Source organism: Centroberyx gerrardi, chromosome 21 (assembly GCF_048128805.1).
Source record: "Centroberyx gerrardi isolate f3 chromosome 21, fCenGer3.hap1.cur.20231027, whole genome shotgun sequence".
Lineage (NCBI taxonomy): Eukaryota > Metazoa > Chordata > Actinopteri > Beryciformes > Berycidae > Centroberyx > Centroberyx gerrardi.
The window spans coordinates 7637587-7653336 of NC_136017.1; the positions used below are offsets into that span (position 1 = coordinate 7637587).

Here is a 15750-nt window from a genome sequence, read left to right on the forward strand (position 1 = left end):
TTTGAGACAGTTGAGATGTGGATTGTGCAAAAGGGACTGAAACTCAATATGAGGAAGATGTTCTTAAAATAGTATATGTACTTTTTCACATTATGGTCACCTCAGAAGATCATATTCAATACAATGCATAATGACATGCAATAAAACATATATGACTATTTTCTAAGTTTTTTGATAATGTAGTATATGATGTATAGTATGTATATGATGTAGTAAACTATGTATATGAAGTATGTATACGTTATGTTATGTGTGTTTATTTCGAACATAATAAATAAGACACAAAACAAGAAAATCCATTAAATAGGCAAAAAAGAAAAGAACAACAAAACCTAAAACATACAGTAAATTCTTGAAAACATTCAGTAAATTCTTGACAAACAAAAAAAGTAGACCTAGTATAGGCTGTATGTGATGTGTATATATATTGTAGTATGTGTATGTGTGATCTAGTATGGTATATGACATGTATGTGATGGTATTTAAAGCCCTTTGAGACTTGACTGTGACAAAGGGCTATATAAATAAACTAGACTAGACTAGACTTTTGCATAGTGTATTCTACTGTATGATGCAGCAGGGTGGTTTAGCAGTTTAGAAGCACTTTACAGCCAACAGATCACAGGTTCAACTCCCACAGCAGCCAGTGTCTGTTCATAAACAGCCGTCTGTCCTGTCCTGTAGAAGTGAACCAAACCCCATCCTAGTTTCTCGGGAAAAAAATGTAATCCCTAACTGTTCAGTCATAGCAGAGAGTTTGCTTAGTGCCTAAAATGTCTCATAAGCTTGGTCACACTTTGGTCACAGAGTCAACTTTGCTCAAGTCCCAAGTCAGTCTTAAGTCTTCAGGCACAAGTCTGAAGACAAGCCCCAAGTCTAAATGTAGAACACCAAGTCGAGTCCAAGTCCAGTATCAATTTAACATCTTAAAGAAAACTAAATATCTAGGACTTTTCAATGCAATATGGTTTTAATAGGATAAAAACTTGGTAAGAGCATCATGAGTTTGATTTCTATAATCAGTTTCAACTTCAATAAATTCAATCATTCCATACAAATTCAGAAAACAGAATTTAAATTCAGTCGTCTGCTGGAACAAATCTCATCACTTTCAATCAAACTAATTTACACAAACACAAGATCTCAAGTCAAGACTTTAGAAACCTTTTCAAATCGTCAAAGTCAAGTCCCAAGTCACCAGAACCCGTCAAGTCAAGCCTCAAGTCCTCTCTTCATGCATCGAGTCGAGTCTCAAGCAATTAAAGCTGACTTGAGTCTCACTTGAGTCCAAGTCATGTGACTCGAGTCCCCACCTCTGCCCATGAGAAACGTAAAAACATGTTTGTGCTCGCAAGCGACTCTCTGCACACGCTCACACGCACACATTCAGACACACACAATGAGCTCGAGTGGAGGATCCAGGTACAAGGAAGAAGCTCTTGTGCACAGGATACTGACGGGACGGTTGTTTTTCCTCATCTGGAGACGAAAGGGCGAGCGGGGGGCAGAGAAGAAAAGGGAGGGAGCGGAAGAAGAGAGATTAAAAACAATGTGGGGTTAAGCAAAAAAATTGACGCAAATATTAAGCAGTGTTTCAGAAAGGGATGAAAAATTAGCGGTGGCTTTTATCTGGTGCAATATCAGTCAAAAAAATCAAACGCATGAGTTGGTGCAGAATTGAAATATGGGGTTAAAGGAGGGGTTGAGGATGGGAGGAGGGGAGGGAGGCTGTAAAGAGGAACTGGTAGGAGTGTTGGGAAGACATACATTACACTGGATGACAGGCAGCTGTTTCCTTTCCCTTCACAGGTTTGGCCAAAGTTGCCTCAAATTGCAGAGCAGGGCAAAGTTGGGTGGTGATGGGAGGGTGTTTTTATTATTATTATTATCATTTTTCTATGACTCTTGTTGTGTCTTTTTTGTTTGTCTTTGTTAGATAGTTGTCTAATCGTTATCGTATCGTTGAATTGCCCATTTGTGTTGTCCATTATCGTCTGTTTAAATAAAATAAAAAAAATATTTGATAACAAAAAAGAAAAACATAGTTACAAAGTGCTTTACAATACAGAGAGGAGAAATACGCACATAAAAAAGACATGACAATAAAATGCAATTACATAAAAAGGTAAGATATCACAGGTTAAAATCACGACTTGTAAATATGCATCCATCAATACAAGTGAATGGGACAGTGATGGTACAGTATTGAATCCCTGCTGGGAGGGATTTCATGCGCACTTTCTACCTGAAGAGTGAAAAACAAATACTTAGCGAACCTATAAAACGCAATAATGCTGTGACCATATCGTTTTACAGGCTCCCATTCTTATACACACACACACACACTGGCTTACACACGCGGGGTTACCCTTGCCCTCCTTTGGCAGTATAGTCTGATTAAAAGCGTTGGCATGGCAACAAGATAGCGCCTTTGCTGGCTGGTGAGCTAATGTGTTTTCCTGATCGGGGGAAATATGGGCCAGGGCAGTAAAATGGCATGATGCACAGGCAATAACATCCACATAGACGTTTCATAGACGGTAAACGCTTGCCACAGTCACCCATAGAAAGCAAAACAAGAAGTGAATAGCAGGGTTTGACCAATATGGGATTTTGAAGGCCGATATTTGTGTATTGAAGGTGCAGATATTCAACATTCAACTTTAAATGTGTCGTTTTTAACGCCAAAAAATGCAAAGATTCTGTGTTTTCCTCTGAATTTTATTTTATTCTTGTCAGGGTGGAAAAGCCTCTGAAACCGCATTTAGAGCATCATAGGACACTAAAACTCTCCACTGAAATCCAGACTAATGAAATGATCGCAGTTCTTTAAGGCAGGGTGACCCACTAGATCTGTTCAATGGCAGGGGAAACTCTAGGGACAGTGGTTCTCAGGAGGTCCAGGGGTCCTTGAGGGGGTTCCAGGGGGTCCCCAGCAAATTGACGAATTGTTAAACTTCACCATTATTTCATTTACAAGAAGTTGACACAGTTAGAGAAGATAGAAGAATGACTGTTTTGGTCATAGTTATGTTACAAGTTACAGATATTCATGGAATTCTGGACAAAATCAAATCTAACAATAAAAATATTCTCAGATTTGGGTCAAATGGGGGGTCCATGGGCCTAATGTGGACTATATTAGGGGTTCTAGATATGAAAAAGGTTGAGAATCACTGCTCTAGGATACAATACTACTATATGAACTGTTTTACTCCATCCTGTTCATTATTACACAGTCTTGTACTTCCATCCTTGTGTGAGTAAAACCATCTTACGGTTTGTTTTTCCGATGCTCTGCTGGACTCTCACCATCCACAGCAACGCACTGTAGGTCACACTGCCTGAATGCAAATATTGATATAATGATAAACATACAGAGTGATATGTATAATATCTACAGTCTAATGGAGGTGTTGGACTGTCTCCTTGCACTGAAAACAAGGTCCTGTTACCATGTGTGTCAGTCTGTATTTCTGTCACTATGCTTTTTGGCAATAAACTGATTCGGATTCTGAAAGAAAAATGCCAAATTCACTCTCATTCAGAAAATCAATTCCCCACATTTGGTCCGGACATCTAATTTTCTCTTAATCTCTCTCTCTTAATATATATATATATATTAAATATGATTCTCTCCAATTGGCATATTTAGTTAATTCGTTCATACGTACCTGCCTTTTCTTTTCCTTTCACCTATTGGTGCTTCAGCATAAAAAGACGTCTGTACCTGGTCATAAAAAACTGTAGCAAAGGTCAACAGTACTACCAAATGACAAAATGTAATTTCTTTTAGCATGGAGTGAACATTTTTGTGGCTGGCATCAAACCAGAGCACAAGACAGATTCGACTTTATTGTTTTCCTAACATGATCACGCTGAAATATGTTTATGGTTGGTCAAATGTCTGACCAGGAAATGGTGGTTTTATATAGGATCAATCCATTTTAAAGTTCTGCCCTCTGACCAAAGGAGTTGGATGATATATTTGTCATCATAATGAAAGGAGTCAGAAGGGCATAAATAGCATTATGAGTAAAAAAAAATGACTTCTATAGATCATAATAAGGCTCTTAATGAGATCTGTCTAGGACAAAAAGCCCTCTGTTCAAATGAACTGATCCACAAAACGTTGAAAAATTAAAGAGGCCGTTAATGAGAACGGAATATGGGCTTTCCTGCATCTTTAGTCAAAGCCTTCTTACACGATTTTAGTTCCAAATCCTCACTATTATTATATTTTTTTTAGATTTTTGTAATGTTTTTAAGGTGGATCATGCCTAAATTCAACACATAAAGAGCAGATTTGTGATTATGATCAAATATATACATGGATCAACCTCAACCACTACACTCGCATCACAGAATGTTCTAGCTGTAAAAGTACACAGCCTGTTGATCGATGCTGTGGTTTTGAGATGCTCTACTTCTTTAAGGGTCGAGTCGTCTCCGGTCTGACTCAACAGCTCGCTTTACTCATGTCTGCCCTGAAGTACAGATAAGACGAAACCAAGTTATAATTGAATCAAAGAGTCTAAAGACAGTCTAAATAAAGCAAGAGACTACTTTATTTGTTTTTTTGAGATGTTACGGTAAGTCCGGTCTCTTTCCCAGGCCTCCGAATGTCACCATGACCAATAAAACGACCACTTTTGTCCCAAAGGATGAACTCACAGCTTCATGATGCATCTCCATCTTATCTCAAATCACTACTAAAATAATAGCGCACACATTAATAATGACAAAATAGATGACAAACATAAACCGATAACGTTCACTTGGGAATGGGTAGGAGTGACGAATTACAGAGTCTTTGGTTGAAAACGTGTTTTAATGGTTACCAAGAGGAAAAGGATATGAATTATTTTATATTATTTACATTTGAGGTGAGGTCACATCAAAAATTTGGCGAGATAATTGTTGACAGAGCGGTCTGTCTGAGAGCTGGAAGACCACACACACATCCTCGGGGAATAATAAACTAGGAAGGGGAGTCTGGACAATCTAGTCCTAACTTTTAGATCGTCGCTCCAAAAAAAAACCTGATTATGAACAAAAAACAAAACAATCAACATCAAAACAATCTCATCACAAGCTTTGAGTATTACGGGATATTATCTGTAAAACATTGCTAGAGGACAAAACATTAATAGGAATCGCAAAGTTAAACACATAAGGGTTTATAATGCATCACTCTTTTGAATTTCACTCTGTTTAATCTCTTTGGGATTCCTGTACAATAGCACACTTGAGATAAACTAATGAGGACTCCGTTTGTTTTGAAGGATCGTGCTTTCGAAACGCTGTGCAGACCAGAACCAAAACGCACAAACTCCTTTTCTTTCCTCGGCTGCTTTAGGTGCGCTTGATTTAGCTCGCAGGTTAGAAAAGACACCAGAGCATGATGGTAAAACCCTGGAAAAACGCGCCTGCCGGGCTGCATCGAGCGCAACGAACACACAGGAAAAAAAAAATCTTTTCACCGCTGTTTGCTATAATCCTAAAACAGTCAAATCAACCTGTCCCACATCTCTGCTATTTCCCCCTTAAATCCTTCCTCTCTCTCCTCCTCCCCGTCTCCTTTCTTCCCCCCGGACTCTCTTTACCGATCGGGTCTTTGGAGGCAGAAGACTTTCGCCTGGTTGTCTCCGGAAGCGGTGATTGCTATAGACCCTTCCCTGCAGGCGAGACAGAGAAAAGGACAGTAAGGGGTCAAAGGTCCGGAGAGGAGTCGGTGAGAGAATTTGAAATGATTTCTCAGAGATCTGTTGTGCTAAAAGACAGCTTAAAAATGTATGCTAAAATCTATTTCTTTCATCAATGGGACTAAATCAATGTCTGAAGAAACAAGATCCCCAGAGAATACAAGGTCGTATATTAGAGATGCACTGATACTAATTATTCAAAACCAATACAAAGTACTTTATTAAGTAGATCGACCGATCCAAGTACTACTCATTTAACCTCATTCGTACCACCTATTATTAATCAGTCCTACCTGTTGAGGGTGAAGTCGAGGATCTCGGCTGTGTGGCCGTGGTACTCGGACACCATGTTGCCAGAACGGGCGTCCCATAAGCGCAGCGCTCCATCTAAGCTGCAGGTAGACACCACCGCAGAAGACTCTTCCCACCGTAGGTGGACGATGCCAGCCTGGAAGAACATGCAGAGGATTTTCAGGTGACGTTAACACACCTTCTGGCAGCCATATTGGAGGATGTCAGATCTTGGGCAGCAATGGCTGTGAACAACTGATGTTTCTGAACGTACGATTTGGCAGAATTGAGTAGACATTGTTCATTTCTGTGTTGTTTTTGACTAAATTTGGAAAGAAATGTACCTTATCAGACTTACACTACCAGTCAAAAGTTTGGACACACCACATTTTTCTTTATTTTTACTATTTTCCACATTTTAGAATAATAGCAAAGACACCAAAACAATGAAATAACACAAATGGAATTATTCAGTGACCAAAAAACTGTTAAACAAATCAAAACTATCTTATATTTTAGATTCTTTAAAGTAGCCGCCCTTTGCCTTGATGGAAAGGCAAAGGCTTTGGAAAGAAATTCATACATAGGATCAACTTCACTGTTTATATTTGTCTAAGAAACACATTTCAAGCATTTAAGCATAAGCCTTTAGATCAAAATGGCTTCAAGATAATGAAAAATAAAGTACATTCACTATGTCCATATATAATGGACCTCCATGATGGCACCAAATGTGGTTGCTAGGAGATTTGTGACACAACAGACCTCTGCAGAGTTACACAGTGCGGATGCATGGGAGGGTGTGTGTGAACCTGCATGAGCTCATACACATGTAAAAACCTTAACACACGACCACACACACACACACACACTCTCTCTGATGGCTGGTTACCTCATGTTGGCACTTGTGCCTCAGGGCCTGTGTGGAGAGGTCGTATATGGCCAGGGTCCCGTCCAGGTGGGCCACGGCTATCAGAGGCAGGCTGGTAAAGACAAGAGAGACGGAGGATTGAAGAGCTGCGCCAGGCTTGTCAGTATGTATTGACTGTGAAACCACCATTACATTTTTTGTCCTTGACGATTAAAATGATCCCGGCCTTTAATTTTAGTATTCACTCAGTGTACGACAACATTGGGAACACCTTGCTAAATTGATTTGCACCCCCATGCGGACAATCCGTGTCTCAGTTGTCAAGACTTAAGGTCAAAAGAAACACTGAAATATGACACTGAAAAAAAAAAAAAAGAGTTGTGTTGGCTTGTTACCAAAGGGTTTTTTTTTTAAAAAGATCATGGCAGTATTCCTATATCCTATATCCTTAGTTGAGGACTTCTTTATTATTGAGCGTTCTTGTTTCACCTAGCTGTGGTTATTATTACTTTTGATAATGTTTTCTTATTATTAACATGAGATACATAAAATTTGTTTCTGTTCATATTTTCTGCAGTTAGGTATGTTTGTGTGTTAATGAGAGAGAGGTTAGGTATAGGTGTGTGTGTATCCGTGTGCTTGTGGGTGTTTATCTGTTTATTTTCCTATTGTCTTATTGTACTGTATTATTGCTATTCTGTAAACAGGGCACATTTGTAAGAGGACTTGCTCTCAATATGTTTTCCCTGTGTAAATAAAGGTTACTATTCCTATAATCTTAACCATTTGTAAATCCGTCTCACATTGTGCACTCTGTTCCAGTGCAATGCAACTGTGTGCTGTCTTACTGTGTATGTTGCATACATGTGTAAATGTAAGCCATATTCCACCTGCTGCTCCATGAGCCGTTGTTTCAGCAACATCAAATCACTACTAAATGTTTCTCTTTTCACTAGTAAGCTTATCCATGAGGGATCGTTTGATGCATCACAGGTTCATTTGCCCAGGTAAGGGATTCTGAATAAACCTGCAAATCAATGTCCTCTTCATCCTAATTTAAAGCTAAGGACACTTCAGCTTCCTCTCCAAAAAACAGCATATTTATATCCAGTAAATGGCCTGTCTGGTCCTTCAAACCGTGGTGAATAGCTAAAAAGATACTCAACTTTGACATCAGGGAGAAATAAAGGCTATTCAATCCCCCTCTTCATCCACACATGCCCTTGATGACTGAAGTGGATTTAACAGGTGAAAACTTTGTAAATCCACACTAGAGATATAACTGCTCCAGACCAGACAAAAGGATGAGCAAACCTTGAGGGATCATCTCCATTACCTTTTTAATAAATCTGATAAGTTGCCCTCTGTGAGGCCTTAGTGCCTTGTTGAATTCATAACATTAATCCCTACAATTTATACTGGGAGTTGCTTTTTTCCCCACGTTTTTTAAAACATAAACTGGAATATGCACTAGTCCAGTTATGCTAGAAGCACTCCAGTCCAGTGCTGTTATGCTGTACTTTTGTCTTGTGCTGTTTGATTCATTTTCCAGTGTGAACAGTTACGTTTATATCCCCATTTTAAATCAATAAGGGATCAAACCTCACCTGGATTCACCTGGTCAGACAAAAGAGCAGATATTACTGATATTTATTATTGCTTCTGTTCAGACAAACAGGCTACAGGTCCTCAATATCAGTTCTCCAGTTATTGTCAATATCTACTTCATCTTCAGTGAGCCACATCTCAGCTCTGGCTTTGTGACGCAGTCGTTCATTTCCACAAATACAAGCAACAGCGCATCGCCACTCACATGTCGCAGAATCCCACAGACTCTACAAAGTTGATTTCTTCCTCGTCTTTTGAGCCTTTGGGTTTGCCTCCCTCCGCAGGGAATGTTCCAACCACCTTTAAACACACACACACACACACACACACACACACACACACACACACACACACACACACACACACAGATCGTAAGTTGCTGAACAATGCTGTCTTACAAAACACACAAAAAAAAACAGGGCAATGTTTCCAACAGGGTTCCCACACTCATCTGTACATCAAATTCAAGGACTATTCAATTACTTTCAAGGTCTTGTTTGGTGCAATTCAAGAACACAAAACTGGCATGACATTGATCAAAATCAGACATCATGGAAGCCTCATTTATGACTCATGATCTTGTCAAGTCAAGAAATCACAGTGAAATCATTCATTTTAGAACTCCTGCTACATCAACAGAAATCTCCATCAGAAGGTTGTTAAGTGTTGATCTTTGGACGGAGAGAGGAATGATGAATTTGGGTGCAATGTTTAAAAAAAACAAAAAAACATCAAGTACTTTTAAGGCCATCCACTCATTTTCAAACACTTGTAAAGCCTTATTTTTCCTCAAATCCACAAACTTTCAAGGATTTTCACACAACACAGACAGGTCTACATGCCCACACACGTAGAGGACGCGCTCACATAACCATCACAGCACAGATACACTGTATATTCCCTCTCTACTGTCCGTCCCGTCCCGTCCTGTCCGCACCCACCTTGCCCGTGGCGGTGTTGATGAGCTTGGCAGTGCCGTCCACTGAGCCGGTCAGCACCAGAGAGCCGTCCTTGTTGCACGCCAGGCAGGTCATCGCCGCCCGGTGCCCGTCGTGACCTGTTAAAGGAGACGCGGCGTTTACGAACTCGCTGTACTGTATTCTGCCCCTAAGCTGTATGAAGATTTCTCAACATCAAGGAGGACGGTGAACAAAAGGCAGGAAAATTTAAAAAAATCAATCATTTGCCCAGATAAACCCTAAGCAGAGTGATTACTTTATCTTTAAAGAGGCACTAGGCAGCAAAAGGTAACCATCTGAGTATTTTAAACTTCAATACCCATAAATCATGTCATCAGTAAATTGCAAGCTCATGTTTAACAACCTGGCAAGTCTGTGATCGCTTTATACCAAAGGGACAAGAGAGGAAAAAGATCTAACGTTGGTGAGTCCAGTTTAGGAGACAGTTTGGATTTCACTCTTCAATTAATTTGGGCAAATATACCAAATCTCAGTTAAGCGGGATCGGACTCTCTTCTCTGTTGCAGCCCCACATTGTGATTTAGGCTGATAAGACAGACGGATTGTATCATAAGATGTGTAGGGACACTAAATCTACTTTACTGTTACTTAATCTATCACAGAAAAATACAAAATTATACAGACACTTGGCACATTTTTATAGCCCCTGTGAGATGCTTTCAATCACCAACTGCTTGCTATTAGCCTACTCTATTTCTTTTGAAATGTCATCTACCACTGCAGCTGGAAATAAATCTGAAGATGGTGTCTAACTTGTATTCTATGTATAGTTCTACTTGAAACTAAGAAGCAGGTAATTGTGGCTCCTAACTGTAACTGTGATAGTCGTGTTGTTTGCTTACCGCCGATTTGACACGTGAAAATAGTATAACGTTAACTTTCAATTATTTTCTGTATTGTTTACACTAAGTATTGTCAGTGACCTTGTCGATCATTTTAAAAACTTAAGCGCAGCCTGCCTGAGAAGCTCGTCTTCTAAATATCTTCTTATACCACCCTTTCCCAAGACAGGCTATTTTTAATTTTGTTTGTACTTGCCCGTTTTATTCGGCTGTAACTCTGTGTCTGATTTATGTCCGGTACGTTTTATGGTTTGTCTTATTGGCTTTTATTCATTTCCGTCTAAACGTTTGTATAGAACTTCGTTAACTATGCTATGAAAAGTGCCATTTAATAAAGCTGCTGTTTACTATGTTACTGTTATTTAAAATGTGCAGGGTGACTCTTCCATTTCCTGGCTCCAAATGATGACATGACTTTCCCCGTCCAGTCAGACCAGCAGAGTCACATCAGACGTCGCCCTCTCCAGTGAATCACATCCTCTCTCCCATGTCTTCTTCCTCTAATTTGCTCTTATCTTGAAAATAAAAAATCCCCTCTACCTCTCTCCTTGATTCTTTCCCAAGCACTTATCTCTTACATGATCTTTCCGTCAGATTACTGTGACTCTGTAAAGCTTATTCTACTGTAGTCACTCTGCTAAATGCCTAAAATGTAAATACACATGTGATAGCATAATTTAACTACATATAAGAGCTGCCAGACTCACCTTTAAAGACATGGATAGTGTTGCCCTGCTTCAGGTCCCACAGCCGGACTGTCCCATCCTCGTAACCCACCACAGCCCTTTTACCTGGAAATAAACAAGAAAAATATAAAGCCGTTTCACACACCGAGTAAATTCGTAAGTCAAGTAAGGTTATTTTTACCAACTCACTCTATTTTTGCAAACAGACTTCTGAGGAACTAGTTTTGATGCTACCTGAGGAAGATGCATCTGAGTAGCTGCTAAACCAAGCCTATATTTGTGGTCATTTATTGCTTTGAACTGCTTGTATTTGTCAGCACTATTTATAGCAAATAAACTACTTGTTTTGTGTATTATACGGTTTCCCACCTTATCTATTTTATGCTCTCTGACCCATTGGGAACCGGTTTTTCCACTGCCTTTTTATGTGGTTTCATTTATGTCTGGCACTCTAAATGTTTCTTAATGGCTTTTAATTTTACTTTTATTTATTGTAAAGCACCTTATAACTCCCTTTTGACAAGAGAAACTCAGTTTAATATAATTTTTTTTTGTTTTCTGCAAGCAACTCGAGAGTCCTTTTTCCCCCCATCTCTCACCGTCGGGGAGGACTTTGCCACGGGTAGCCTGGCACGCCGGACTCTGGAAGGTTTTACAGTCTCCGCCGGGGATCTTCCACATCCACATGTTGCCGTCGTCTGTTCCCGCCAGCAGCACCGGAGCGCAGGGATGCCACTCCAACCACTGGGGAGAAAGCAGAGCAGACAACCCGGCATTAACGGCAACTTTACAGACCAGCACACACACATAGATCTTATTTACATACACACATACACCCGGGAATCGCCCGCTGCATATTATTAGAGCGATTGGGGGTTGAGTGCCTTGCTAAAGGGCGACAGGGGAGTCGTGGTTGAGGAAGGGGAGAGTGTTTAATCGCTCACATCCCGCCGCCAGACCAGAAATTCTTGGCTGAGACGGTCATCCCCCTGTCTTACTACCACATAAATTCCTACAGCCCCAATAAAAAGACTTACACAAGTACTTGCAGATGCACATAAACACACACACACACACACACACACACACACTACGGCCTGACCGCTACAGGATTTTCGGGATTTTCCTACTGGAGAGGAAAAGTAATAGTATCCAATGTAACTGGCAATTGGTGAAGTACTTCTCCTTGGAAAATATCTACCATGTTTTGTGAATATTTTGGGGTATATTTGCCAGTACTGATATATCTGTGAAAGGCCAATATCAGCCAATAATATCTGGACACCCATATATTGCTCAGGCCTTCAAACACACACACTTCAATACACACAAGCCCTCACCTCCAGGTCGCCCACTTCGAAGGACCAGATCTCCTCTTTGGTTTCTACTTTCCAAACCTTTATCACGCCGCTCATGTCACCCGAAGCGACCAGCGAAGAGTCGTGGCTGAACACGGCGTACGTCACCGAGTCTTTGTGTCCTGAGGATTCGAGAGAAACGGGTTGCTGTTACAGATCATGGGTGGTTTCCACTGTTTTGTAATTATTTCTGTGTCACACTGCTTATTTCTGGTTGTGGCATCATGTATCTCAGGGTGCGATCACACCTACAGCTTGTTTCCCTTGGCCTGACCCTTAGTGGAAAAGTTTACTTTGTTGCATTTCTGTATTTAGTTTGTTTACTTTCACGCTGCCCAATCACAAGTGAACCAGTGCTTGTAAACAAAAGTCACATGACTCACTAGTAGCTCGTTTAATGGACAGATTTTTTGTACCCTGTCATCCTGTCAGGTTTGAGATTTTGGTGGCAGCGGGGAGTCAAAACAAATCTGATTCCAGTCCCTGTAACTTTAGCTAAGCATGAGTTTGCCATAATTTCCCTTCTCTGGTGTTCAACCCAGTTAAGAAGACTGCAGTTTGCCCTCAGTTCATTTTGTTATTCTAGACTGTCCAAGTATGACTAACTGCTGGTGTCAGATGTCAACATCTGTCTCCTAATGTGCATAATCCCTTACGTTTTGGGGTTGTTTCCTGTAGTCGGTTCGAATTATCTTCTCACAAACGCCACAGTTCTCCTGGAAGAGGACCAAGACCTGCATTTTCAGGCGTCTCGGTGATGTTATTCGGTGCTATCCAGATAATGCCACTGTTCTCACCTGGCCAAACAAACTGAACTACAGGAGCAAACAGTCTGCCTTTGACACTCACCGGTGCATTCAAACAGGACTTCTCCGTCGCTCACCCTCCAGACGTAGGCCTTGTCGTCTTGTCCTCCTGTTACAGCTAAGCTGTTGGTCACAGGGTCCAGGCTTACACAGAACACAGGGCCTGGAGAAAGGCATGGAAGAGCATGTCAAACAGTTAAAAGACTGGATGTGTCTAATAGTAAGAGTAGAAACCCAAGCTTAGGGTCTTGTAAGAGAAGAGAGGTTGGTACCAGTGTGTTTGGAGAAGGTGAGCTCGCTGTCATCTTGCTCTGCCTCCGCCTCCATCTCATCCTCGGTCTCCCAGCCTTCATTGTCTTCGTCTCCAATCCCAGGATCTTCAAAATCAACATCCTCCAAGTCATCGGCCAGATCATCTGTTGGTGGCAGGGAGAGAGGAAAAGAAGAGAGATTTAACCTTTCAGCTTCATTAATGAGTTGGTGTCAGAAATGGGAATTAGGACTGTCATCAAGCAGCAGCTGTGTTGCTGGTGACACCAATACTGTCAGTTGCTCTAGTCAACCTTGACATAACGTCTAGAGACAACTTTTAAGTCCAATTCCAGCTACCAAAAGCAAATGTACAGCCTGACACCTGCTGTCAAACGTGTGTTCAAAGCTAGACCCTGTCAGCAGGTGAGTTTTAATGAGCTGTAATGAAGTTTTAAACTGTTTGCTACCTACCAGGACCCTGCTCCGTCTCGTTTAGGTCGATGACTTCAATGATTTCCTCATCTCCGTGGAGCTCTATCATATTTTCTTCACTGTTATCCATGTTGTCAGCAAGCTAACAGCTAACCGTTACTGGAGTAAAGGGGGAAAACACACACGAAAAGTCCCACCGAGCGAGTGCAGCTAAGCTAGCTGACGTTAGCTACGTACAGAGTCGTAATTTGTTTAGAAATTAAACTTTCAGTCGCAAAAGTCGCATTTGGCGTTGTCAAATTGTCAAATCAATAATACACACTAGTGAAGAATCAAAATATAACGTCCCCACATTTTATTCACATGTTGCGGCGACCGAGGCGCACAATGATGACGTAGTCGCACGGAGTCCCATAATACTCACGTTCACCCAGAATCCACAAGATGGCGGTAGAGTAAAAAATGAATAAACGAGAAAGAGGTTTGACAGGGAAATACAAGAATTGACCAACTTAAAGTATATTTGAATTACTGGAGAAAAGTTATCAAGCCGTCATCCATCCATCATTATGTTTATCCTTCTCACAAACCTCATTAACACGTAAGTAATCTATTTTGTTTTTTATACTTTTATTTTTCCAGACTCACATTCACATATTCATTTTCCCAGCTTATCTGTGGATTTGAAACTACAACCTTCCTCTCACAATTTAACTTCTCCAACCTTGAGGTTTGACCGCAAGCAAGTCACTGCACTGGGACTGGGAACACTAAAGAGTCAACCTTTTGGATTCATTTATCTCTGGTCTCACATGTGATCTAGTATCCATAAGTCTTGAATTTCTATTTTTAGTTAAGATTTATACACTACTTATATATTACTTCTTTATATACTGCCTCATAAAGAGACCTATTCCCTAATTTCTACTTTTGATATTTTTATCAGAGGTGGGGACTCGAGTCACATGACTTGGACTCAAGTGAGATTCAAGTTAATTTTAATTGCTTCAGACTTGACTTGATGCATGAAGAGAATACTTCTGGTGACTTGGGACTTGACTTTGACTTGTGCTTTGATGACTTGAAAAGGTTTCTAAAGTCTTGACAAAAGATCTTGTGTTTGTGTAAATGACATGGAATTTAAATTCTGTTTTCTGAATTTGTATGGAATGATTGAATTTATTGAAGTTGAAACTGATTATAGAAATCAAACTCATGATGCTCTTACCAAGTTTGTATCTTATTAAAACGATATTGCATTGGAAAGTAAAAAAAAAAAGTTGAAAAGTTCTAGATATTTAGTTTTCTTTAAGATATGAAATTGATACTGGACTCTTGATTTGTTCTGACTTGACTTGGTGTTTACATTTAGACTTGAGACTTGACTTGAGACTTGTGCCTCAAGACTTGAGACTGACTTGGGACTTGAGCAAAGTTGACTTGGTCACACCTCTGATTTTTATGTACTACTTGTTTTGTGTCACCAAGACAAATTCCCAATATGTGCAAACTTACTCGGCCAATAAAATTGATACAAGAGGATTGGACCCAGATCTGATCCCATCAATCTTCTCACCAAAACCGCAGCCTGCTTCTCCGGTTTCTAGTTTTGGTCGACAGTTTGTTCACATTCAAACACATTCGTTAGACTGCAGTAAACAACAGGATTAACATTTCACGTGGAGCGGTGTTCCATTTTTAAAGGATCTTCCCTCTCTTTCCCAATCTCTCCATCTTAGCTTCGCCCGGCCAGAGACATTTTATGAACACTTAACATAATTTGTCTAGTTCAGGCTCTCTGGTTGGAGTTTTATGTCTCATGCTATATGCTGCTGGCATGGCTCGCGGACTGCATGCCCAAATGAGTTTTACTGGCTGCCCCACTCTGGAAAAATACAGCCATCTCATGATGTGGTGAA

General features: G+C 40.4%; 1 protein-coding gene across 1 annotated transcript; it reads right to left on the bottom strand.

The window, feature by feature from the left end:
- Positions 1-4550: 4550 nt before the first annotated feature.
- Positions 4551-14190, bottom strand: aamp (angio-associated, migratory cell protein). The gene is made up of 11 exons (XM_071918083.2): positions 13871-14190; positions 13420-13563; positions 13191-13310; positions 12324-12463; positions 11583-11727; positions 11005-11088; positions 9417-9532; positions 8681-8775; positions 6889-6979; positions 5999-6153; positions 4551-5678 (listed from the first exon to the last, which is right to left on the bottom strand). Exons 1-11 carry the CDS (start codon positions 13959-13961, stop codon positions 5603-5605), a joined length of 1257 nt encoding a protein of 418 aa, XP_071774184.1. The 5' UTR covers positions 13962-14190; the 3' UTR covers positions 4551-5602.
- Between the last annotated feature and the right edge of the window lie 1560 nt (positions 14191-15750).